General features: G+C 40.5%; 1 protein-coding gene across 1 annotated transcript in view; it reads left to right on the top strand.

The window, feature by feature from the left end:
* ryr2a (ryanodine receptor 2a (cardiac)) overlaps positions 1 to 27,636 on the top strand; it is a 264,075-nt gene that overhangs the window by 86,998 nt on the left and 149,441 nt on the right. Inside the window, exons 13-30 of the mRNA XM_087845211.1 lie at positions 6,717 to 6,900; positions 7,558 to 7,693; positions 7,964 to 8,059; positions 10,817 to 10,935; positions 11,873 to 12,006; positions 12,096 to 12,337; positions 13,814 to 14,006; positions 17,697 to 17,901; positions 18,027 to 18,131; positions 20,265 to 20,368; positions 20,524 to 20,607; positions 21,099 to 21,258; positions 22,320 to 22,467; positions 22,675 to 22,778; positions 23,931 to 24,035; positions 24,727 to 24,901; positions 26,347 to 26,555; positions 26,683 to 26,853. Of these exons, the coding sequence (XP_087701337.1) occupies positions 6,717 to 6,900; positions 7,558 to 7,693; positions 7,964 to 8,059; positions 10,817 to 10,935; positions 11,873 to 12,006; positions 12,096 to 12,337; positions 13,814 to 14,006; positions 17,697 to 17,901; positions 18,027 to 18,131; positions 20,265 to 20,368; positions 20,524 to 20,607; positions 21,099 to 21,258; positions 22,320 to 22,467; positions 22,675 to 22,778; positions 23,931 to 24,035; positions 24,727 to 24,901; positions 26,347 to 26,555; positions 26,683 to 26,853 (2,674 nt within the window). The remainder of the gene's footprint in view (positions 1 to 6,716; positions 6,901 to 7,557; positions 7,694 to 7,963; positions 8,060 to 10,816; positions 10,936 to 11,872; positions 12,007 to 12,095; positions 12,338 to 13,813; positions 14,007 to 17,696; positions 17,902 to 18,026; positions 18,132 to 20,264; positions 20,369 to 20,523; positions 20,608 to 21,098; positions 21,259 to 22,319; positions 22,468 to 22,674; positions 22,779 to 23,930; positions 24,036 to 24,726; positions 24,902 to 26,346; positions 26,556 to 26,682; positions 26,854 to 27,636) is intronic.

Genomic DNA, 27,636 nt, shown 5'->3' on the forward strand with positions numbered 1-27,636 from the left:
GAGAGACAGAGGTTAATAACAGATATGATTCAATACAGAGAGGTCTATTAACACATAGTGAGTGAGAAAGGTGACTGGAAAGGAAAAACTCAATGCATCATGGGAATCCCCCGGCAGCCTACATCTATTGCAGCATAACTAAGGGAGGATTCAGGGTCACCTGGTCCAGCCCTAACTATATGCTTTAGCAAAAAGGAAAGTTTTAAGCCTAATCTTAAAAGTAGAGATAGTGTCTGTCTCCCGAATCCAAACTGGAAGCTGGTTCCACAGAAGAGGGGCCTGAAAACTGAAGGCTCTCCCTCCCATTCTACTTTTAAATACTCTAGGAACAACAAGTAGGCCTGCAGAGCGGGAGCGAAGTGCTCTAATAGGGTGATATGGTACTACAAGGTCATTAAGATAAGATGGGGCCTGATTATTTAAGACCTTGTATGTGAGGAGCAGGATTTTGAATTCAATTCTGGATTTAACAGGAAGCCAATGAAGGGAAGCCAAAACAGGAGAAATATGCTCTCTCTTTCTAGTCCCTGTCAGTACTCTTGCTGCAGCATTTTGGATTAACTGAAGGCTTTTCAGTGAGTTTTTTGGACATCCTGATAATAATGAATTGCAGTAGTCCAGCCTGGAAGTAATAAATGCATGAACTAGTTTTTCAGCGTCACTCTGAGACAGGATATTTCTAATTTTAGAGATGTTGCGCAAATGGAAGAACGCAGTCTTACATATTTGTTTAATATGTGCGTTGAAGGACATATCCTGGTCAAAAATGACTCCAAGGTTCCTCACAGTGTTACTGGAGGCCAAGGTAATGCCATCCAGAGTAAGAATCTGGTTAGATACCATATTTCTAAGCTTTTCAGTGCCGATTACAATGACCTCAGTTTTATCTGAGTTAAGAAGCAGAAAGTTAGTGGCCATCCAAGTCTTTATGTCTTTAAGACATTCCTGCAGTTTAACTAATTGGTGTGTGTTATCTGGCTTCATGGACAGATAGAGCTGGGTGTCATCTGCATAGCAGTGAAAATGTATGCTATGTCTTCTAATGATGCTGCCTAGGGGAAGCATGTATAATGTAAACAGAATTGGTCCTAGCACTGAACCCTGTGGAACTCCATAATTAACCTCAGTGTGTGAAGAGGACTCTCCATTTACATGCACAAATTGGAGTCTATTAGATAGATATGATACAAACCACTGCAGTGCAATACCTGTAATACCTACAGCATGTTCTAATCGCTCTAATAGGATATTATGGAACCCGCCCGCTTTCACTATGAGCCCTTCAATGTCTCTTTCTCATTGGAGGCTTATAAGAAGCTTCTAGAAGAGTTCCTCCAATTCTCCATATACGAGATTGATTATATGAACTAAGTTGTTTCATATAAACTTCTGGTGGTGTGTCAAGGCTGAGGTGTTTTACCATATTACAGGCAGGAGGCAGTAGACTGTCACGAATCAGTCTGGTGCGCTGCAGATCAGATATAGATGGATCTTTCAGGGCTAATTCCACACCTGACCGCCATATATCATAATCTGTCTCTTGAATTGGCCTGGGCACGTGACCAGAAAACGCTCTCAGTCGATGGAATGCATGCAGCAAGCTGTCCCCACTCCGAACAACGTGTTCCACAACATAGCGTTGTACTTCAGGAGGGTTGAGATCAGCCGCTGGAATGGAGGCAGAATGCCTCTCTCCACCTTGTACTTCAGCACCACTGGCAACAGAAGGGGACTTTGTCGTAAGAGAGGCTGGTAGTGAAGGAGGAAAGACTGAATCGGGAGGTTTTGAATCTTCTGGTTCTGCAACCACTAGAGTCTCTGGGTCGAGCTCTGCAAGGGACCGGCGTATCTGGGTCATCCCCTCACTGAGGACTAATGCATAATCCCTCCCAGATAATTTGGCTATTCTTTTTAAGTCTGCCAAGTAAGTATTTGTCTTGGAATCACTAACTTTTGATGCATAAATTTCAGATAGACTCTCCATGTGGAGTTTGTCACCTGAATCTGAAATAGATGTGTGCGGTAACAACTGAGACAAACGCGTTAAAGATAAACCCGAAGCATACTCAGCGACAAGCATGTTATTAAATTCAGATTCTGGTGAATCTATAGTAACCTTGCGGCCTATGTCACCATACTGTTCAAGGAAATGTATGACTTCATCAACTGAGTGCTCAGTTACTCCGTCGATTAAAACCGCATTTGGGATCTTAATGGCAAGTGTCTCAAAAACTTCCATTATGGGGAAAAATAAAGTGGTGAGTTTGAATATATATTAATTACTAACCAAATCAGCTCCTGGCTGGCTCGCCAAGAAATGTAACACTGATGAAGCGCCAATGACTCAATACAGGCTAGGTATTGAGTGAAGTATTATGGTTATTATTAATCAGTGAAGTATTATGGTTATTATTATTAATCAGAAGATCTAGGAATGCTACAGGAGCTGATGGGCAGTAATTAATAAACACACACAACACAAAATGCTTTTGCAGGTACCATGTATTTAACCGAACCCCAAAGAAAATTAACAAGAAAAGAAAAGGAAAACTTAAATAATCACTCCTGCTGCAGCTATTCAATTAACCAAAAACCCAGTGAGGGTGCACAAAACAACTAAGCCAATTCTTCCGGCTTGTACCAAGCAACATAGAAAACAGTTCCCCATAAACAACACATGTTGACATCAAAAACACTGATCCACACTGAAGTCCATGAGTTTTATCTGAGTGTCCATGAGAGATGTCCAAGCGCTATTGTCCATAAACGGGGGAATGGTGTGTATGAGTGTGAAAATCAGTATATTTGGAAAATGGGGACAGAGCGTCGTCTTTGATAGCTTCCTACCCAACCAGTGGAAGCTTCGATTGCGGAATGAGTCCTGCTCCTAGCCGCTCATTGGCTCGCCATCCTTTTTCATACCCGAAAAGGGTTCACCTGGCCAATTCCGTTCTGTTCAGTGCACAACAACACTATGGCTCTGGCTCACAGTAACCAGCATCTGCAACAGCTCTGTCACCTGGCTTGCCTCCACGCATCTCACAGGAGGAAGCCGGGACAGGCTTACTATGACCCACATGCCGTCCGATTGGCTGAGCAAAGTCATGTGGTTGGAGTCATGTACCTGCGATGCATTCAATGGCAGGAATAAGTGCAGGAAACAGATTTTACTCTGGGTTACATTGACCTTAGGAGAGCACAGAGGGATCACTGTCCTCTTAACATCGATGGATCCGAGGTCATCAAGAGCACCATATTCCTTGGTGTCCACCTGGCGGAGAACCTCTTCTGGTCCCTCAACACCAGCTCCTTAACCAAGAAGGCCCAACAGCGTCTCTACTTCCTGTGGAAGCTGATGAAAGCCCATCTCCCATCATCCATTCTCACCATGTTCTACAGAGGGACTATAGAGAGCGTCCTGAGCAACTGCATCTGCAGCTGTTTTTTTAAGGGTTTACTGTAAGTAAGTTTTCAGCTAAGACCTCTTTTAAAATTGCCTTGTTGGTCCAAAAACACTATTTAATGTCTGTCAAACTGTCTGACCTTTGGCGTTTTTCATAGATTCAACTAAAGTAATGGAACCAAATGTCACAAAATTTGTTTTGCAAACATACAGTTGAAAATTGTTAGTTGCCTGTTATGTACAGAAATAATACTGGCTCATTTTTTGAGTTTGATGCCTTTTTTATTCTTAAGTGATTTATAGGACAGTGTTAAGTGGATTAAGAAACAACTTTCCTCTGAAACTGGTGAGTTACAAGTTGAATGAAAAAGGTTCGGTTACTGTGGTGACTACCATCTGGTTACACCATGTGTCTTAGATTGTTAGGCCCAAGTACAATAACATAAGTTTTATCTGGATTCAGAAGCAGAAAATTAGAGGTCATCCAGGTCTTTATGTCTTCAGGACATTACTGCATTTTAAGTAATTGGTGCATGTTTACTGGTGTCATGGATAGATAAGCTAGCTCTGTGGAAGTAATTAAGACTCCCCATTTACATGAACAAATTGTAGTCTATTAGATAGATATGATTCGAACCATTGCATCGGAGTACCTTTAACACTTACAGCATGCTCGAATCACAGTAAATTATTATTGGGGCGGGGGGGGGGGGGGGGGGGGGCTTTATATGTTCCAAGAGAATGAGACACAGACACTAACATGTGTTTCCACCCTCACACATATACAAAGACTCACGCACTCATGAACGTGGTACACTAAGACCCCAGGCCTCACTCCGCCCACCCATATGTGGTGTTGATGCATGCTGCTGGCAAGTAGCATGGTGCCAAAAACCTTCTGCCAGACAACACTTGGTGTCAGCACGGCCCCTCCCTAGAACACATATTGTCTACATATATTTAAAAATGAGAGGTGGGCACCAGCACCAGAGGTGAGGCTGAATAGACAGACCGTCCTCTGGACGCCCTTCAGTGTGCCAAACCCCCGAGGCCCAACATGTATGTGTAATGAGAGTGTAAATAATACAAATGTCTAAGTTGGCCAGGAGGGGACAGAGGAGGAATGTCTCCCCTGCACCTCAGTAACACACCTGTGCCTCAATGGAGGATCCAAGGAAGGAGGGAGGCAACTGGGGATGGGGGGATGGGGGTGGGGGTGGGGGATCTACCAAGGGCAGGGGCCCCAGGCCCAACCACACCCACCCCAACATTCAGTCATACACTGCATAGGACAATAGACACTGAGGCTGAGTTCATCCTCCACCTCTGCTGCATCTTCTCCACCTGCAGAGTGGACGCCTCAAGAGCAGAGGCCACCAGCAAAAGATGGTAAAAACCTTGATTCATTAACAGAGCACTCTATGTTGTATTTTGTATTGTAGTAATTGTAGACATTGGGATGTCATTTCATGTTATTTCTAATCTAAAATCTTTTAAACATATCTGAGACCAGAAACTTGGGCATATTGATTCATCTATTTTGGAGAGTGTCCAGTATATTTTAGCCAACTGACCATCATCTTTGTAACAGTGGTATAAGATTCAGAATTCGGAGTGTAAACTGGAAGCATGCATTCAGTGGGTTAAGGGATTGGAGACTACAGGGATTGTGGGATTTGACTCCACTCAAGAAATCAAGAAGAAAAAGCCACAGGAAGCTGGAGAAGGAAGAATATTGCAACGAGTGCAGGGAGAAGTTGAAATAGGTTCTGGGTGATAGGGAAGAGTTACCAAATGACTGGGAAAGTAAGGCTGGAGTGCTGGGGGGAATTGCCAAGATGATAAGTATGTTAGGAACCTACACATTGGACGCATAGACAAATGCTTTGTCACATGTTCATTCAAAGTAGTCAGTAGACATTTGAATATAATTTTGGTACAAGCAGAAGTTCAGCCCTACATCAGTTAAGTAGATGGCTGTTATGGACCCACCAGTTACTATAATACCATCTGGGACCACAGCCATCGAGGAGAATGTTCACCTGTGGATTTAGTGTCAGTCATGTTGTCGAGATCCGGTTTCTGTGAGACTTGGACGATCTGTTGCTCTTCATCTTTTTGTACGTGAAAACAAGCTGAGCTGGATTCTACAGAGTCTCCAAACCCCTCTCCACCCCTCTGTAACAGTGTTGTTATTTAATGCAATTTGTTTTATACTTTATGGGGCTGTTATACGCTGAATGTGTATTTTTACAATATCAGGTCTACTTATAAGACATTTCAATTGATGAAATCAGTTTTTAACTGATTTGCAACAGTTAAAAACTAACAACCTGATTACCCCACATACATATTTATTCTTTGTTTTTTTTGTTTTTTTTACTCAGAAGTACCACTGCAGGCTGTGCATTAGCAACAAAAAGTTTAATTTGACCCTGAGAGGGTTAAACAATATTTCCAGAAAATGAGTTTGAGCTGGACTACATCAAAGAAAAACAGCACAAAGGACGTGTTAACGAATGATCAGCTCACACTGACAAGCTTGTCACAGTCAACTAACCCTGAAACAGCCTTAACACAGAATCTGCAACCCCACAGGATTACTAATCTGATTAGGCAGCTGAGAGATTTCTTTTCCAACTCGTCTGGTTACATAAAAATATCCAGTAACTTTGTCCTGTGAGTAACAACTTCAGTCTCTCGTGGTGAGGTTTCAGTCAGACGTGTCACTTGGTCATGCTTGTGATGTCTGCTTCAAAAAGCTAACACGGTGAATATGCTCAGTGTAAAGCTCGACAACGGGACCAACTCGTTGATGTCACGATGGCCAAAACCATATTTAAACATTAAACATTTATTTTTTGTCAGCTGTAATCCACAGACATATTGTCACACTGAGAAAAATCCACGTGTATTAACATGCTTCATTCCATTTTCATCCAAATCAATAAAGGTCTGACTTCTGGATCCTTGTGCACGACTCTTCTTCCAAGTCTTCCTCTCTTTTCATTTTGGGAATTGAGATATTCTTTAAAATTGCAGGTTCATTTCTGGGGTCATCTAGAAGACAAGGATGCAAGAAATGAAGGAATCCTTCAGACAATCTTTCTGTGTTTATGATTTCAACACAAGAGAAAAATCAAATCAGTGATTAGGCTGAGGAGAGGGATTGGCACATTTTAGTTGCCTTCCTGATTTGCATCTACATTCACACTCTTGCAGCAGAACATGCTAAACTTGCGTAACACAAGGTGACATTTTCCGCTTCTCTAGTTTATAGCATGACTGACATCCTCCATTCTGTATTTCCCAGGGGTCTGGACATACTAAGAAAGAAAGGAAGGAGCTTTACTTTGGATCTGCCAATAGACTCAGTTAGCCTGAGCCTCCAGGATCTAATAGGTTATTTCCAACCGCCTGGAGATCACCTAGAACATGAAGACAAGCAGAACCGACTGCGAGCTCTGAAGAACCGTCAGAACCTCTTTCAGGAAGAGGTAGGGTGCATTTGGACATATGTGTGTTTATGGATGGTTACAAACTAACTTCAGATCATTTTTAACAGTTTTTGCTTCCAATTTTAAAGATTTAGTCTAATATATTTATATATTCTGCCTCAGTACATACACACAGTACATCCAGCCCAGTGGATTTTGTACTGGTTTATTTCTGATGATGGAACATATTAGAATATTTAATGTCTAAAATGTTATTTTAAGAAGAAAAAGAAAAGATGAATGAATTACTCTATACACAAATCGTTTTCTTTTAATGAGACGATCCATGTCTGTGAAACTGTTGCTCAAAGAACTGCCAATTATATCATGTTTGCTTTAACATTGTGTACATAGTGGCTGAAAATATTCACAGTGGCCCAAACCGTTTTCTCTACTAGCTTGTAAACATGCGTTTTGCTTCTGTTTACTTTTTGGAGCGAGCTTCCAGTGGCCCTCAGAGGAAATGCAGTTTTTTTGGCACATCTGTGTTTTTCAACTTAGATATTAGCTTGGTCACATTATCTATATCCAAATCCATAGAATGATTTAACTGCATTCGATTTGTTTTTTATTTCCTAACTTTTCTGTGACTACACTCTGTTTTGTAGAGCTCATTTCAGGTGAAAAAAGTAAAAACAGCAGTTTTCATATCTCTAGGGGATGATCAGCCTGGTCTTGGAGTGCATTGATCGGCTTCATGTCTACAGTAGTGCAGCTCATTTTGCGGAGGCAGTTGGAAAGGAGGCTGGAGAGGCCTGGAGCGCCATTCTCAACTCCCTCTACCAGCTACTGGGTAAACAAGCGCACAGACAGAAGCACAGAAAAGATGCAATAACTCAAATTGTAATTCCACTCACCTAAAACTACATATTAGAGCTGAAGACAATCAGGTTATTTTAAGAGATGACAAATGGCTCTGAGATTCATTCAGAAAGGGATCAGAGGTCAGAGACATGTGACATGTGGGCTCAGTAAGAACAGACGATTATACTGGTTTCTATGTTACTGTTGTTACACCTCTTGATACCATGTCACTTCTCTCAACTTATTTTCATCTTTCTAGCTGCACTCATCAGAGGGAACAGGAAGAACTGTGCCCAGTTCTCTGGTTCACTGGACTGGCTCATTAGCAGACTGGAGCGACTGGAGGCTTGCTCTGGTAGGTTAGCTTGTCTTTTACATGGTGTAATATATTTTATGATTATGTAAAAGAGGTGCTGAAGTCAAAGTACACATTCTCAGAAATGCCTTGGTTACATACAAATGGATGTTACGTAGAAAAAGTCAATTTAATCAACTCGTAAAAGGCTTCAGCTAATTTAACAAGAAGCCACCTTTTCAGCTGTTAGAAACATGACTGTGCCTTGAGCTTCCAAGTTTATATTACTGACTAAAGCAGCAATATGATACTGGGATGATAGTGGGAACCAACTGAAATTCTGAGCAATGAGGGGTTTTGTCACAGAACACGGAGTGTTCAGGTAACAGGACCCCAAAGCAGACTCAGCACACCGCAGCTCAGAACTATGTACACGTTTTTATTGAACTGAAGAATCTTTTAACAACGTTAAGGAAACGAAAAACTATGGCTCATGCCACGGGGGAAAACGAGGAGCGTGGAGCCCAGGAGCACCGTAATCGGGACCGTGGGGAAACTGCAACAGAAAGGGGAGACACAGTTAACAGCACGCAGATTGTCAAAAAAATGAACAGCTAGACTTCATAAGCTGCCGAGGCTTACAGGTAGAGCAGGACCGTGGAGCTTGGAGGGGAGAGGTGCCCGTGAAGGGAATCCTAGGGAGGGAGGGAGGGAGGCAGGATGACAGGCAGGCCACAGGCTTCCACGCCGAATGCTGGTCACACTGGGAGGAGATTTACAGACTGGCGAGGAGAAGCCGTTAGAGCTGGGTGAAGTAGTCCTCCGGTGATTGCCTCAGATAAGACGCAGGTGATTTTCAGGCGGCCCAGCCCGAGGGTGTGGCCACCGCAGCCTCCCACAGCTCCCTGGATGCCGAGCCACGGGCCGTTACAGGTTTTCTCTTAGTCGGTCATGGATGAACTGAAGGTTTATATGAGCGCAGTGTGGAAACTGGATAAGTTGGATTCAGGCTTTGTTCACCAAAACACAATAAAGCTGCTTTAAACATAAAAAGGATCCAGACTTTAATAAACAAAGAACACAAGAGTCAGCAGAGTTTGTTGCTTCTCACAGACAAACTGTTGGAGTTGGTTGAGGTAAACCCACAAGTGAACGGTGGAAAAACATGCTGATGAATTACACCAACTACAGTTAAATGTTGGTGTTGTTTACAGATAAATAAATAATAGGAAACGAACAGGACAGAGTCAAATGTATTTATATAGCACATTTAAAACAACGGCTGTACGTCTAAAACAATCAAATGAGATAACAACAGAGGAAAAGATGTCATAATTTAAGAAAGTAAGAATGAAATGAGTATGAGTACAGAACTCTTTCTGATTTAAAAGCCAGAGAATAAAAGTGGCTTTTCAAACAGATGAGTCAGCAACAGGAGGGACAATATGAGACCTGAAGTCGGTGATCCTATTACTGAAGACTTGCCTGCAACGCTGTAAGAGGAGCAGCAGTAGGAGAATTAAGAGTTAATCACAGTAAATACAGTACGAGTCTGTGACAGTTGTTAGCCACGATCTTAGAGAAACACTTTCAAAGTTATCAAAAGACACATGAAATGTATCCTTTTTCCATTTTTGTTCAGTTTTTCTACACGTGTCTGAGTCCTCTGGTGGCATTATTGAACCAAGGCTTAGTTTTATGTTTTTGACTGCTGGTTGTGAGTTGAGCAATGAAATCAAGGATCTCTAAGGAGGTTGAATTAAACAGAGAAAGTAAGTCGTCAAGTGGATGGACCAATCAAAAAGTGAGGTGTGACTAGAGGGGTTTTTTTTGTTCTCGTCCAATCAGAACTGTCGTCAGAAGACCAAAATGCCCAACAGATTTACTTTCCCAAGTGGACCGTTTGCCATAATGGTCTACCTGGTAGTCATATTTTATTAGAACTTTTTTAGGATTTTTGAGTTATTACAATTACAATGGACAAAACTGGGGGATGGAAAAGAAAAAGAGGAAAGAAAGAGAAGTTGAGCACAAAGTTCACAGAAGGAGAGGGAAAAATAGAGAAGCAGATGGAGAGAGAGAAAAAACAGTGAAAATCTGCTGAAGAAAAACAACAAAAACACAGCAGAGAAACCACGGCAACGACCAACATATGGGTTAGTCTACCTAGTACTCCCATTCTGATAATTTAGAGTCTACCTGTGACACTGAGAGGACTTTACCTTACAGTGTAACCTGCTTTGTGATGACTTGTAACAAACCACCGGTAGAAGGAACCTGGAAACAGGCAAAAGAAAAGACTATAAACAGGATGATGATGTCCAACATGAACCAGCAGGTTTAACAAATCAAACATTCAAAAGGGAAGAAAGTGAAGACGGAGAGAAATACACCAGAATCGACGATTACAAAATACAAAAAGTTATTGTTATGATCTGGCAATACATCGATACAAATGTACAGAAATCAGTTGCAAATTAATTGAACAATATTTAAATAACTTAAAAAATAAATATTTAAAAAACACTTTTTACATTTTATTTATTTTCTCTATTTGCTCTAGTTGCATTTGTAATTCAATCTTTTAGTGGTGTTCTGTATGTTTTAGAAGTATTTCCACTTTGACAGATAAAGTTTACATCATTATTAAACATATTTAACGACAGTAAGATGTAGAGCTGAGTGATGAGTAGCTTTAGGACCTGTACAGCCATTCTCGGTTCTCCAAACTTTGACAGTAAAACCGACTCTTAGCTTTTGTGAACTGTGGTTTTGAATCAAGTTATCGTCACACTGCACCTTATTTTGTAATTACAGGTATATTGGAGGTGCTTCACTGTGTACTGGTGGAGAGTCCTGAAGCACTTAACATAATCAAAGAGGAACATATCAAGTCTATCATATCTCTGTTGGACAAACATGGTCGGAACCACAAGGTATGGGCACTTACTTACCCACAAACATAAACTGATGATGATAGTGTATTTTAATTATCCCTGGTACACTTGCATCCTTCTTTATAGGTAGAGGCTGTTCTTTGGATAGCTTGCCTTGGTTATTCTGTTGATTTAGATTCTATCGGTATGTTTCTTTATTTGACTCCATGATGTTGAAAACAGGACTCTGTGAAGTCAGACCCTCTGTTGCAGGACGACTTCTCCTTATTACGTCTGGCGAGATTTTATGACTCTGCCTTGTTATTTTTCCCTTTTTTCATGCTGAAGCATGAATTTAGTACCAATCGCATAAAAATCTGAAAATCTATACATGGTATTTAAAACAAGCAATCTAATATTTTTTAGGTCCATCTTACTTAACAGACATCCTGCTAACACACTCAATATGTTAGCAGCAGATCCTTTCACTCTTTGTTGTAAGGCCTCCGTGGATCTAACTTGCTGCAGTGTATCGCACCGAAGATCCACATCCTGGACCTTTTGTTGTGTTTAAATCATGTAGTTTCTGCAATGTATCAAGGAGCATCATCCTGATGGGAAAAGTTATTGCCATCAGGGAATACTGTTACCATTAAGGACCAAAAGTTTCTTGTGTCATCACACTGCCTGTGCCAGCTTGCAGTGTTTCCCATCATTTCTTTGAGTAACAGCTAAATGCACTTGGTTGTCACTAGATGTCAAAGAAAACCAGGCCACCTTTTCCCATTGCTCCATGGTACGGTCCTGATACTTGTGTTCATTGCAGCAGGTTTCAGTCAGAAATACAGACTGAGCGGACGCTCTGAGCCCTCTGTGGTGTCTCCAGCCACCACTGACCTTTTCAGCAGTTCAGTATAGATGTCACTACCTTACTTGTGTCTCTTTATATCGTAGAGACAATAACATCTTATCCGTCTTGTTTATAAATACCATTTAGGTTCTAGACGTGCTGTGTTCACTGTGTGTGTGTCACGGCGTGGCAGTGCGCTCTAACCAGCACCTGATCTGTGACAACCTGCTGCCAGGAAGAGATTTGTTACTGCAGACCCGCCTGATCAACCACATAAGCAGGTAAAGAAATACAAGTAGAACTACATTTGTAAGGAATCCCACGTCAGTAATGGATTTACCGACTCACTGACATTCATTCACTCCAACAGCATGCGACCCAACATCTTTTTGGGCGTCAGTGAGGGCTCTGCCCAGTACAGGAAGTGGTACTACGAGCTGATTGTGGATCAGGTTTTGCCATTTGTCACAGCAGAGGCCACTCACCTCAGGGTGGGTTGGGGCAACACCAATGGCTATGCACCGTACCCCAGTGGAGGAGAGGGGTGGGGAGGCAATGGGGTGGGTGATGACCTCTATTCCTATGGCTTTGATGGACTCCATCTTTGGTCAGGTGAGCTGTGTGTGTCCAGTATGTGTGTATAAAGATGGAGTGATTTTGATGACTAACTCACTGATAATGAAAGTCTGTGCAGAATCATTTTACCCCTCAGCCCTAGAATGAGGTAATGTAGGAGCTTTAAATTAATACCATAGTTGTATCGACTAAGACAAGTTTGATCCTCAGTAACCTCAACCTAAAGGTCAAAATACAGTGAATACAATAACTCGTGATGGACGTCACCTAGGATGTTCAAATTGGAGGATGGCAGCACCTCCTAGAATCTCACTGATCTCAACTAATGTTTTCTGAAAATCTTGTGAATGTGATATCTCGACAATAAGCAAGATTTTGAAATTAATACCATAGGTGTGTCTAACAGGAGACTGAAGGGTGGCACTGGCAGGTGCCAGTATGTTTTCCCATTGAAATGTGAGACTACTGAATGTCTTTGTTAGATTAAAAAACATGAACTGTGGACTATAGTGGTCAAAATGTTTAGGTGTGAGAGTGCTGTGCTGCCTCAAGGACTGAGCAGCTTACAGCTGTTAATTTAACATCATATCAGAAAGCACCAATACGGTGTACATTTGAATAATAATAATGGATTTATATAACACTTTTCAAGAGCCACAAAGCACTTTACAATGCCACTATTCATTCACTCTCACATTCACACACTGGTGGAGGCAGCTACAGTTGTAGCCACAGCTGCCCTGGAGCAGACTGACAGAAGCGAGGCTGCCATATCACGCCATCGCCATCTCTGGCCAACAGCAGTAGGCGGTAGGGTAAAGTGTCTTGCCCAAGGACACAACGACCAAGACAGACAGAGCTGGGGATCGAACCGACAACCTTCCGGTTACAAGATGAGCTTCCCAACCCCCTGAACCACAGTCGCCATTTTTAGGACACCCTCAGGTCTCAGGAAGAAAGTCGTCAGGTCTCAGGGAAAAAAAACAGGTCTCAGACTAAAAGCTGGATCCATAAGTTAAAATTTCGAGTTATTTTCTTGAAATTTTGAGTTATTACTTCAAAATTTAGGGAAAACTTGAAAGTTTGAGTTACGGATCCTTTTATTTATCTTTTAGTGGCAGAAACGGGCTTACCATTAACTCAAAATTTCGAGTTATGGATCCTTTTATTTATTTATTTTAAAAATGCACAGAAATTGATTTTAAAAAAGGAAAAGATCTTTGTATGAAACTATGTTTTTAACTGTTGGACAGTTATGCAAAATGCCTGCAAGATGTTTTTTCTGCTGAAAAAGGCCAAAAAGAAAAAAAGAAAACATATATGCTTTTGTGAGCATGTTAATCACAATAAGTTAGGAAATACTCTGTAAAGTAAAAGCAAAAACCATAATGGAAAAATGTCCTGGTATAAACTCTGATGTCGTTTTGTACTTAAACAGTTCAGACTTGAATCTGCTCAAAGTTCAAACCAAACTAAACTAATTCTCGCTGCACTTCTGTGTATCCTGTGTAGGCTGCATTGCGCGGACTGTTAGCTCACCCAATCAGCATCTCCTTCGATCAGAAGATGTGGTGAGCTGCTGCCTGGACCTCAGTGTGCCCAGTATCTCCTTCAGAATCAATGGCCAGCCAGTTCAGGGCATGTTTGAGAACTTCAACTCTGATGGCCTTTTCTTCCCAGTGGCGAGCTTCTCTGCTGGGGTCAAGTCAGTGTTTCACTGAAGCTCATCAACACAGCATGATAAGAGTTATTGTCTTTGTTCTCCATGAAGCTTGTTTTATTTTTGTCTTTTAAAATGGATTTGCAACGATAATGAGTATAAGCACAACTTACATGCACATCCTGATTTTGTAAAGTGATTGTTGCCCTAAAAACAGCGTAGCATACTTCTGAGACTATTACAATAACTGCCTGATGAGTGTCTTACAAAAGTTATCAGTGGGGTTGTTGTTATATTAGGACAACAATTATGTGATATCACTGGGATTTATAAAGTTACGCTGAAAACAAGCACATCATTGTTTTTCTTGTGACATTACCAATAAGTTTGATGTGTCACATGGCCCTCTTCCTATTGACAAAACAAAAGTTGTTCCAAGATGGCCGACTTCTAAATGGCCACCATGGTCACCACCCATCTTGAGGAGTTTGCCCCCTCACATATACTAATGTGCCACAAACAAGACTTTAATATCACCAACCATTCCCATGTTATTACCGTGTATCCACAAACGGCCCACCCTGTAGATTTGGTCTCGTCACATTTAGAATATTCTTTACTGGCCAAGTCAGTCATTTTATCTCAACCTAGTAAAGCAAATGAATGTTAATATAAGTATTAAAAACAAATGATGTTAATTTGTCCAAATACTTCTGCGCCCACGAAAATGGGAGCCATGCATAAAATTCCTAGTCAGTTAATGCAATGAACCTATTTTTGTTAAACCCCTGAAAGGCTCAATGTCAGCACTTTAACCCCTGCCATGCATGAATTATGACAACCTCAATCAGGATTTTTTCTTAAGTATTTTAATTCATCTTTAGGCATTAGAAGATGAATAAAAAATACTTAAGAAAAAATCCTGATTGAGGTTGTCATAATTCATGCATGGCAGGGTTAAATGACAATCATTACAATGAAACACGTCATACATCTATAGCGGGGTCGGCAACCTTTCTGATGATGAGTGCCATTTAAAATTTCCTCAGAAGTCAGTGTGCCATATGATTGCATTAGCAATAAATTTAATAACGCGCTATATTAACAGTTACACACTATATAGAACCACTTTATAGATTATATTTGTTTGCAGATGGTGGCAGCTATCAGCGAATAGTTATCAGCTATTTTGAAACAAAAAAAGACTTTTTATCCATAACAGCAAATACAACAGAGAGTGCAAATGCTATTTATGGTCTCCTCACAACAATGATGCGAAATAATAAACTGGGCCAATGTGGCATGTTTGTTAATACAGAGACACACATGTTAATATGATCTCTGGTCTCCCACTCAGAGACACAGGTCTCCGAGTGTCCAGCATTCAGAGGCTACCTGAGGAGTCATGTGAGAGAAAATCTTTTCACACAGACATGTAGAGCCAAATACTGTCAATAAGGCCTCTGCAAAGTTCTGAAGACAGTTACACAGAGTCGAGCTTTTCAGTTCAATCAGCTGCATTTCGATGTCCTCTGTGTCCAGGCAGTTAATACGAGACAAATCCAACTACTCATTAAAGATTTCTGGTTTGATCAGAAAAGAAAACATTGGTTCAAACACCTGAAAGTCCCGAAAACACATAGTGAATTCTGTCTTTTAATGCAGCAGTCCCCAACCCCCGGGCCTCGGACCAGTACCGGTCCGTGAGTCGTTTGGTACCGGGCCGTGACAGTTGAGGCTCAGGTGTGAAATGTATAGTTTTCAGGATTTTTATCGGTTTTCAGCGTTATTTTGTTATCGTTTTTATCGTTTACTCGGTTTTCCTGGGTCTTTTCACGTGTGTTATGAATAAATTTTACTTTTTTCGGTACCGGTACTAGTTTTATTTTGTTGTATTTATCTGCGACACCTTAAAGGCCGGTCCGTGAAAATATTGTCGGGCATAAACCGGTCCGTGGCGCAAAAAAGGTTGGAGACCGCTGTTTTAATGTATTTCCCTAGTGCTGATGCTGTGCTGAGCGGACAGCTCCTGAAGCTTTTGAAGTGTCGGAATGTGGAAATTTCAACATCGCTTGAAAAAACTGCCAGCTAACAACGTCCCTCTCACCAGTAGGCTAAGTTATTTTTAGCTAATTACAAATGGAATCTGGTAGTTGGGGTTGTTAGCTAAGATACCGTCATTAAGAAGTGGCACAACTAATGTGTCTATGAGAGCTAATTTGCGATGTGCACCGCTGGCCCAGCCATTTATTTTTTAATGCACCTTATTAGATTATTTCACTGCGTGTCGTGCCCAAGGCTGGACTGGGACACAAAATGGGCCCGGGCATTTTGACGAGACCGACCCACCAGGTATTAAAGCCGTAAAGCCTTTGTATGAAAACAGACACTGTTGTGACAGTGATGTACAGTCTTGTTGGTATATGTATGATTTCTATACATTTCTATAAATTTTGCATCAGAGCGAGCGATAAACAAACAAGAGAGATGGGACTTGTGACAGAAAAGCCGATCAGCTGATCATTGATCAGTTTCATGATTGAAGTAGAAACAGGACAGGGAGGGGAGAGAATGAGAGAAGAAGAGGCAGCTGTGCAGCATAAAGATGCAGAATAAATCCAGCTTTCTGTCTTTTTCCATTGTAGCTGAAGTCCGGGACAAACTGTGTTCCTTCTCACCTCAATACGAAACGCGTAATATTTTCTCTGAATACCAGACGATTCAGTTTTTACGGGACGGTTGGCAACTCTACTAACTAACCTTATAAATAAAATAAAGTTTACTATCAGTAACATCATAGCACCCACTCAGCTGTATAGAAACTCCGTCATGCTAGCTAGCACGCAGTGCGAGTTATTGTAACTGACTGTAAAAAGTCAGCACAACAAAAATAAACTCCACCTAAACTTGGTTTATATCTGACCCAGATAGACTGCAGGTCATAACTTCTTACCTGAAGTTCAGTTCACCTGACGCGGCTGCCTCGGGTCTCTGCTCCTCCTGCCTCCCCTTTCCCTCATCCACCTGCTGGCCTCTGTGGAAGCTCCGCCATAGCCACCACCAAACAACTGAGTTATTTTTACACATCTGCCAGCATCTGGCCAACCCACCACCTTTCATTGTTTATAGTTACTAAAAAAAAAAAATCATCGGCCCATAAAAACGAAAAATCACCATCAGTCCAGCTATGGTCGTGCCATCAGTTACCCTTAACGTGCCAGCTGTGGCACGCGTGCCCAGGGTTGCCGACCCCTGATCTATAGTAACATTAAACGGCCAGTGAGTGGCAGGTATGGAGTGACACATGTGTCCAATGTAGTGGTTTATGTGCAAGTATACCATCCACACTGACACAAATACAAGAAAACAGCCTTTGAATAGCTGTAACTGTAGTGACCAGTATGTGTGAAAGGGTTCGGAGGCAAGAGTACCAAAAAGTCTGTCACTGTCCAAAAATGTAACAGTATATTAATTGGTCAGCAATATGAAGACAAATAGCACAACTGTAGCAGGCTGACTAACCCACACGTTTTTGGTACCTTTCTTTTTATATCATCATCATTATCATCATCATCATCATCATCATCATCATCATCATCATCATCATCACTGACATACCAAATTTGAATGCCTAAGGCAATTTTTGTCCCAGATCTATCACATAAATGTTGGTCCCAGGAGTGCTGCCACTGGGCTGTTTTCTGGTTTTCACAAACTTTCCTGTTTCACCTGCAGGGTGCGATTCCTCCTCGGTGGGCGTCATGGGGAGTTTAAGTTCCTCCCTCCTCCTGGTTATGCCCCTTGCTATGAAGCAGTGTTGCCCAGGGAGAAACTGAAACTGGAGGCTAGTCAGGATCAGACTGCCACCAGAGACCTGCTGGGACCGACTGTCACTTTGAGCCAGGCAGCATTCACCCCTATACCTGTAGACACCAGCCAGGTCAGAAATGTCTCAATAACATACTTGATTTAAGTTCACTTTTTAATTATTTTTGAAGTCATTCAATAAAGTTTTTTTCCCTTAACCATAACCAGTAACTGAAATGTTGTTTGTTTTCTGTTCAGATTATTTTGCCACCTCACTTGGAAAGGATCAGAGAAAAACTAGCAGAAAACATCCATGAACTCTGGGTGATGAACAAGATAGAATTAGGCTGGATCTATGGTGCAGTGAGTATTATTATATGAAAACAAATACTTGTACATAATACCTGGTGGACTGCTGCTATGCATGTAATCCCAGCTAAACAGGTTACATAAAGAGGATTTGGGGCTGATAGATTCTTCAGCACCCGTAGCAGTAGCTCAGTGTTCCAACATACAGAAGAAGCAACTGCTATCACAGCTAGAGATTGATGAGTGCAACACAAATGCTACAGCAAGGGAGAGCCAGGACATCAGGTCATGGGGGAGATGTCATCATCCCCTTCCCCCACCAGCTACTGACAGATAGAGCACTGGTCATGGTTATAAGACCAGACTAACCTGTGCACTACCAGAAAGCCTGCGACTTAGTGCTTCACACCTGGATCCTGGAATGCCCAGAACTGTACAAGATCAGCAGGACCCTAAGCATCTTCATCAGAAATTCGATGCGGATGTGGCGAACAGAACTGCAGACATCGAGGACAGGTACAAGTACCTTGGAATCCCACATGCAAATGGGAACAATCAAAAGGCCGCTAGGAAAGCTGGAACCACCAAATATCTGCAGAAGATAAGGCAAGTCCTGAGGAGAGCTGAATGGGAAGAACAAGATCCGGGCAATCAATAGCTATGCCCCACAGTTGATCAGTTACCCTGCTGGAGTATAAGTTGGCCAAAGAAAGCAATAGAAGCCACTGACATCAAGAGAAGGATGCTGCTTACCATGCTTGGAGGGTTTCACCCCAAGTCCAGCACCGTGAGACTGCAACACTAAGGCTACGTTCACACTGCAGGTGAAAGCACATCAAATCCGACTTTTTTGACCCTATGCGACCCATATCCGATCATGGTATGACAGTGTGAACGGCACAAATCCGATATTTTCAAATCCGATCTGGGTCACTTTCGTATGTGGTGCTGAATCAGATACATATCTGATGTTTTAGAAAGCTGCTGTTTGATGGTCAGGTCGCATTAAATCCGTCTTTGTACTGTATAATCTGCAGATTCTGACAGAAATCTGCAACTATCCTTTGAAGCACCACTCCTCTAAAACAGCAATAAGGATAATTATTAAGCCATATGTAAATAACAAAATAACTTTATAACTTAAAGCAAAATTGGGAAATGTAAAGTCCGAAACAAGTCTTTTTTTTAAGGCCATCGGTCAAACAATACTGTTGCTCTGGGTCTAAACAGAGCGCATTGTGTGTGACGTCTTCTTTTGCGCATGCGGCCGCTTTGAGCGTTCACACTAGAGCACGTTTGCTGTCACATTTTATTTGTAGTGTGAACGAGCAGACAAAAAAATCACATTTGATCAAAAAATCAGAATTGAGCATTAAGACCTGCAGAGTGAACGTAGCCTAAGTGGAAGGAAGGCTGAACTGGGACTGGTTTGTATCAGAACCATGATCCAAGATGAAAGAACAAACATCCATGAGCACATCAGGAAGATGGCCACAGCTGATTGCATGCTTAGTCAATACCTGATTCAGCAGAAACCCGAGAAAGAAGAGGAGCAAAAATAGGAACCATCGTGAAAGAACAGGCCCCTGCACGGCATGTAGCATCAGCAGACAGAAGAAATGGCTGATATTGAGAAATCCTACCAGTGGCCCCCATGCTAATGGGAGCACTTGGTGCAGTGACCCCAAACTGAGCAAGTGTCTCCAGCAGATCCCAGGAATGACATCCAACAGAGAGAACAAACACTAGAACACGAGAGACTGTCCTAGAAAGATACTGCGCAGAAAGATACTGACTCTCTAACGTGAAGGATAAAGAGGCCAGAGCAAGTGTGGAATTATTAAGATATAGAAAATATAAATTACAAGATTTAGAAATTGCAGGTCAGTTTCTAAGTGTATAAAGTTGTGTACCATGGACGTTGCAAAGGTTAACTGTGACTGTAGGTAACAGAGGCTGCCGGTCACTTGTTCTTCAGTCTGATGGTTCAGCTCTTGTTGCTCCAGAGCCTTCAATGAAATACTGTTGATCCTTTTCTTTATTTGAATATTCTCAGAATGAACTGATGAATATTTTTGCTATAAAAATACATGACATCAGATATGTTGTGTATTTAGCTACAGCTTGGTTACTATTCGTGTCCTGGCTGCCCTAAACTTTTCTTTTTTCTTTGCATGTGTGCTTGAGGTGCGGGATGATAATAAGCGGCAGCACCCATGTCTGGTGGAGTTCTCCAAGCTTCCTGAACAGGAACGAAGCTACAATCTACAGATGTCTCTGGAAACTCTCAAGTAATGTATCAGTGCAGTGAAATTTGAAATGTCATCATATATATTAGTCAGTTTTCTTTGGACGTTGCAGGAGCATCAGTTATTGTTGAAATTCATAACAAGCATCTGCACATCCCATTCACTTTTCTTTGTGATTGTGTTATTGCCCATTACAGAACTCTCCTGGCTCTGGGTTGCCATGTTGGCCTAGCAGATGAACACGCTGTAGAGAAAGTCAAGAACATGAAACTTTCATCAACGTAAGACCATTAAACCATTACAACAAAATGTCAGTTCCATATATAACAGCTGGGTACAGAAGAATATACACATTCACCAGTCACTTTGGAAGACAGATATATCTAATTATCTAATTGCATGAATTCTGGGATGCAGATATGGCCAAGATAAAGTTTACACCAATCAGAAAGGTGACAGTGACTTTGCATGTGGCATGGTTGTTGGTGCCTGAGAGACTGTCAGAAACTGCTGATCTACTGAAATTATTCCACATTAACATCTCTACCATTTAAAGAGAATGGTCCAAAAAAGAGAAAATATCCAGTGAGCGGCAGGTGATGTTGGAGAAGAATGGTCCAACTGCTTCAGGCTGATAGGAAGTGTTTATGACTAGAGCAACAGAAACTGGCATGTTAAACTGGATGAAAATGGACTGGTCTCAGACATCAGCACATTCTGGGTATTCAGGATCTCTGTATAACAATGCAGTACTTCACCTCTATCTGTGCAGCTATGAGTTATCCAGCGGTTATAAACCTGCTCCTCTGGATCTGAGTCACATCAAATTGACCTCCACCCAGGAAGCTATGGTGGACAAGCTAGCTGAGAATGCACACAATGTTTGGGCAAGAGATCGCATCCGCCAGGGCTGGACCTATGGCATACAACAGGTACTCACAATGTTTAAACATTTGAAATCAATTTAATTCATTTCAGACAACAATAATCAAGTTGTTTTATATTGTAAGGAAAAACTCCCTTTTAACATGAAGAAACCTGTGTCAGAACCAATCTGCACCCACAAGTCAGTCACAGCAGTCATGGGCTGTGGGTCACGACTGGAAGACAGGACAAGCACATACTGTGAACGAGAGCCAGAGTTTAATAGTAACTAATGATTACATGCAATGTGCTATATAAACACACAGGTAGTGAAAAGAGGTGTGAAGAATGGACTGATTGGACCGATTCTTATACAGCGCTTTTCTACTCTCATGGAGTACTCAAAGCGCTGTATACAACACGCCTCATTCACACCCACTCATATACAAGCACTTCTAAACTCAAGTGCAAACGAACCAACATTCACACACATTCACACTCCGATGCACTCTGTGCATCATGGGAATCCCCCACAGTCTAGACCTATTTCAGTGTAACTAAGATGATTTTATAGAAGAGGGCTTACCCTCTTCTATAAAATCATCTCCTACTTGGCAAGCCAGCAGTGTGAGAGTGAAGTGCTCTATTGAGTGATAAAGTACTACGAGGCCTTTAAGATAAGATGGGGCCTGATAGTTCAAGACCTTGTATTTGATGACAATGATTTTAAATTTGACATTCGGTTTAAAAGGGAGCCAATAAAGAGAAGTCAGTATGGGAGAAACATGCTCTCTCTTTCTAGTTCCTATCATTAGAATTGCTGCAGCATTTTAGATCAAATAAAGACTTTTCAGGGAGTTTTTGAACAACCTGATAATACTGATAATGTCAGCATTACTTTCTAAAAGAAAACAGTGCTATGTCTTGACAAAATTGTGGAGGAACCCTCAATGGCAGTTAGAGGAACTGCAGTTTTCAAGGCCACCCCAGTGGTACGAAATGCTGCTGTGTCCCCTCTTAGCTGTAAATCCTAACAGGCTAATCCTTTCTTCTATTATATATATTCTTTTATTCTTTGTTTTTTTTTGTTGTTTTTTCCATTTTGTAACCTTGTTGTGTCTCTTGTCAGGATGTAAAGAACCGTAGAAACCCTCGTCTGGTGCCCTACGCTCTTCTGGATGAGAGAACCAAAAAGTCCAACAAAGACAGTCTGAGAGAGGCTGTCAGGACTCTCCTGGGATATGGATACAATCTTGAAGCTCCTGACCAAGACCATGGTACAACATGTTTGCTTCAGTAAAAACCATCATTCATTGTATTTTCTTTTCATTTCCATAACCTTTGAGAGAAAAATAAACACCTTAAATATTCAGAAGTACAGTATGTAAGATGTAAGATTCTTTCCTTGACATTGCATTGTTAAGACGCTCACCAAGTCCACCTGTTTTTACCTCTCGTTCCTCCCATGCCTCCCTGCCATCCAGCAGCTGAATCTGGCCTGAGTAACGTGGCGGCTGAGAGGTTCCGCATTTTCAGAGCAGAAAAAACATACTGTGTTAATACTGGGAAGTGGTACTTTGAGCTGGAGGTAAGAAGCAAGAAAACAGTTGTGACTGAGATAAAACGCTTAATGAGCATCACTGAAATACATCAGAGATCGTCTGATACAAATATTAAGCTCTCTGTGAAACATCTTCCTAATACATCCTTACTTTGGGAAATATTTTTCTGAACAAATTACTCAACTTAATTTTACACCCTTATACAATCAGCCACTGATTATTTTTTTGATTCACCAGCTGGGCCCACGTCCTCACTTTAGGTTTGACAGCGTTTTAGTAGATAAGGGTGGATGACTTAGACATGAATTGAGCTGCGGTTTGGGGAAGGCCTCGAAGGGGAACCCATGCAGTGCTGCTTTTTCTAAACATTAGACCCGTAAAACTTTAAACTGGATCTATTTAAGCATAATTAAATGTTTTTATATTCGTTGCAATACGTATATTGTAAAATGGATTTGACTGTGAATCATGAGCAAGTAGAAAAGCATAAAACATTTTGTGAATGTGTATGTTCGTCTATAAATGTGACATGTAAATGAAACTGTAATGTTCAGATAAACAGGCTTGCATTCAGACATTGTCTGAAATATATATATATAACTATATATATATATATATATATATATCTATATATATATATATATATATCTATATATATATATATATATATATAACTATATATATATATATATATAACTATATATATATATATATATAACTATATATATATATATATATAACTATATATATATATAGTTATATATATATAACTATATATATATAACTATATATATATATATATATATATATATACATATATATATATATATATATATATACATATATACATATATAGTTATATATATATCAAACTTGTTTTTAGACTGTGGAGCTTGAAACTAGAAAATTTTCACTTGTTCCATTGGCAGATTTTTTTCCCTTTTATTTCAAGCAACAACATCTTGTATTAAGTGAAAAGATCTGCCAATGGAACAAGTTTAATATAGTTAGAAAATTAATATAATTAATATATCTTACTGGGATGTTACTCTTTAGCTGATTTTGTCTTATTTTAAATGTGATGAAATTATTTTGACTAGAAAGAAGACAAATATGCCTTTTATTATATTTGTAAAACACTTTCCAAACTGGATATTAATGTGGTCCTAATCATTTAGGTTCTAACAGCTGGAGAGATGAGGGTCGGCTGGGCCAGGCCAGGATGTCTACCAGACCAGGAGCTGGGCTCTGATGATCAGGCATTTGTCTTTGATGGCTTCAAGGTGCAGTCATTTCACAAATCTCATTTATTTATTACATTCAGGCATTTTTTTTTTTATTTCTAATGTGAATGTTCATTATCTTTACACAGAAAAATTAAAAACATCAGCCTCTTTACAATAGCCTACATTTTTAATAAATGAATCAGTTTTACATCCTATGATTAGTTCTTAATCCAACTTATAGTTATGAAAAAATACAATCTCTTTTAACACTTGTTATTCTGAGATCAGGTCCTGAGTTGTAAAACGACCTTAGGTTGGAGACAAATTATTGCTCCAGGTGAAAAAGCTTGAAGTATCTCAGCTTTTTATTCATGAGTAGGTAGGGGAAGAGTGGGGAACCGATGGGTAGACTGCCAGTGCAGTGATGCCATCAGCAGTCTTTGGTCCAGGTTGTTCAACTTGAAGGAGTTGAACCCGCACACATCTTGTGTTGGCCAAGGGTTAGGGTTGTGGCCTGGCCTGGTTACTTAGACCACTTTCACAGTGACCTTAATAAGCACTAAACAATGGATGGATGTATAGACAATTTGATTCAGCATACTATGAGCATCATAGAAATGGCAAAAACAATCAATATTTTTTCTAATGGGTAGACAAAAGCCTTGGTAATAACACCACTACATCTCCACACTGATCATCCCTGTAACTGCACGTGTGCGCGCACCCCTGCATGTACTGTGTTTTCCAGGTGCAGCGCTGGCACCAGGGGAATGAACACTTTGGCCGAGCCTGGCAGATAGGAGATGTGGTGGGCTGCATGGTGGATCTGAATGAGCACACCATGATGTTCACACTCAATGGAGAAGTGCTGCTGGACGATTCTGGATCAGAGCTGGCCTTCAAGGACTTTGAAGTCGGTGAAGGTCAGTACTCTGTCCTGGACAGCACATGCATTTGTAAAAACAGGAGACACTGCTCATTTTTAAGACCAAACAGTAAATCTTACTGAACATACCAACTAGGGAAAGCAGGTGCCCAAGTGTTCTTCTGGGTAAATAACTGATGAAAGAACATATTTACTCAATTATTAGCCTGTTTCTTACATTTAAATAAATTTGTTTCTCCTATGTTTCAAAGTTTGTAACTATGATTTTTTTTTAACAGCTGACTATTTTTGCAGGAAACTCTTAAAAATGTCAGTCGGTACTTAGAAAAGTTTTAACTTTTACACATTAAATTTTGGCATTTGAAAAAAAAACAAACTAAATGACTGACCATACTGTTGCCAGTTAATTTTTAAACCAATGATGATAGATATAAATATATTTAGTCAGTAGTAAATAAATTGAAAAGCAAAGCTTTTATTACAAAGGTGCAACATCTGGATACACTGTATGAAATATAGGATATCTTTCAATAAGAAGCTGTTTATACTAGAGTGTAAGATACCAACTCTTCACAGCAATTTTAAGACAGTATAGAGATATCAAATGTCTATCCTAGAAGAATATGTTTATGTGGTGGAGGAATATAAGGATCCAGGTGTCCACATATACAACAAGCTGAAGTGGAAGAGCAATACAGAGGCTGTACAAAATTAGGGAATGAGCAGGAAATGGGCATTTCCTAAGGAAGCACAGAGTCTGTCAAAGCCAAAGCCAAATTATTATTTGGCTGTCTATGCAATTGTTTTAAACAGATCAATGAAGTGCACAGTGCACCTCCTTCTATACAACACAGTCATCATTTACTTTCTTACAAACTGATGCCGAGGTGCTTAACCAGCATATCCTTTGAACTGCAGTTTAGTTTAAGACTGATGGCGAAAAACACTTTGAATGCTTCAGGTTTCTTCTTGGAAGTCAGAGTAACTCCACTTTTAGAAACAGGATATTTATACTTCTGTTTTATTAATAGTCCTAAAGCTCAGTAATGTTATCTGGACAGCAGCTGATAAATCTACGAGATTGTCTTCTTTGATTTAAGGTTCTCAAAGGTAAATATGTCAGAATAGTTTGGATGATAACTCACTTCCCAACGTCTCTTCTCTTCTTCTTTCTCTTCTCTGTCCTCCGGTCCTGACCATTCTGATTGTAATAACTTAAAATGTAAAAAATATAATAAAGATCAAATAAGCTATGACAGTCAAGTGGACCAGCAAAAGCCGTAATGGTCTACTTGGGAAAATAAATCTGTTGGGCGTATTTCTTGGACAGAGAGGCAAAAACAAAACATAATTTTGATGATTAAGGAGCACTGACCCATGATAGCATTTAGATGTGAAAGAAGCAGATTATCTAGTGCGCAGATTTTAAGATACATAATTAATATATGTTTTATAGGATTTGACTGTTTTTGTCTGTCACAGGTTTTATACCAGTTTGCAGTCTGGGTGTGTGTCAGGCTGGGAGAATGAACTTTGGTAAAGATGTCAGCACTTTAAAGTACTTCACCATTTGTGGCCTACAAGAAGGCTATGAGCCTTTTGCTGTTAACATGAACCGGGATGTCACCATGTGGCTTAGCAAGAGGCTCCCTCAGTTTGTACCAGTACCCCTCCACCACCAGCACATCGAGGTGAGGACAGGACCGTGGATACATTTCAACACATTCTCAACATTTAACAAACGTGTTGAATAAATAACCAAAAAATAAGCTGAGCTGAATAAAACATACAGACAGTATGTTTGTGTTTCTTTTTCAGGTGACGAGGATAGACGAGACAATAGAGTCGTGTCCATGCCTGAAGGTCACTCAGAAGTCCTTCGGCTCACAGAACAGCTACACTGACATTACCTTCTACAGACTGAGCATGCCCATTGAATGTGCCGAAACCAGGTGCCCACCAAACGGCAGCCTCTTCTCACCAAAGAGGGTAACAGATGCTATTTGTAAAACTCGCATAAATGCAAATGCAGGAGTTCTCTGGGCAAAAATGCCTTGTTAGAGGTCTGAAGAGAATGATCATCAGCGTTGAGCTGCAGCAGTAACTCAAATCGCCTCTTGTTACAAACGATGTGTGCAGAAGTGTGCGGCTTGGTGTGTTTATTTCCAGTTGTAGCTTTTCTGAAAGAATTTTCTTCACTTTCTCCTCTGTTCAGGTCTCCCCCAGTGACTCCACAATACGTTCAGTTACTAGGTTGTTACGCCATCTTGTTAGTGACAGCCAACAGAATGTCACACACGAATGTTAGACTGCAACGAGTTGTTGAGTTCAGTTTTTTAGTTTCAGATTTTATGTGATCTACATCTTTATGTGTAAACTGAAGGCCTGTTTAGATCTTGTATAACTCACTTTTTATTGCCTCTGTTCTGCAGTTTGTTGAATCCATAATGACTTTGACAAAGCTTTTAAAGTTTTCCTGTTGCTGTTATAGCAACACCAAGTAATAAGAGTCCCATATTCATCGTCTGATTCTGTCTCTGCATTTTACAACACTGTTAACTTGATATCTGACACCTGGCTTCTCTCACAGTTTTCTAGCTTGTGACTAGAGGTGGGAATCACCATACATCCCACGATACGATATTATTGCAATTTTTTAAAAATATTTTGCGATATTCAGATTCTGTACATAAAGGTAAACTTTATCAATATTCATTTTCTCTAATATCAAAGTCTCACACTCAGTCTTTCTCTCATTTCAGTTTGATTGTT

This window comes from Neolamprologus brichardi, chromosome 8 (genome assembly GCF_056152115.1).
Source record: "Neolamprologus brichardi isolate AB-2024 chromosome 8, ASM5615211v1, whole genome shotgun sequence".
In the NCBI taxonomy this organism is placed as follows: Eukaryota; Metazoa; Chordata; class Actinopteri; order Cichliformes; family Cichlidae; genus Neolamprologus; species Neolamprologus brichardi.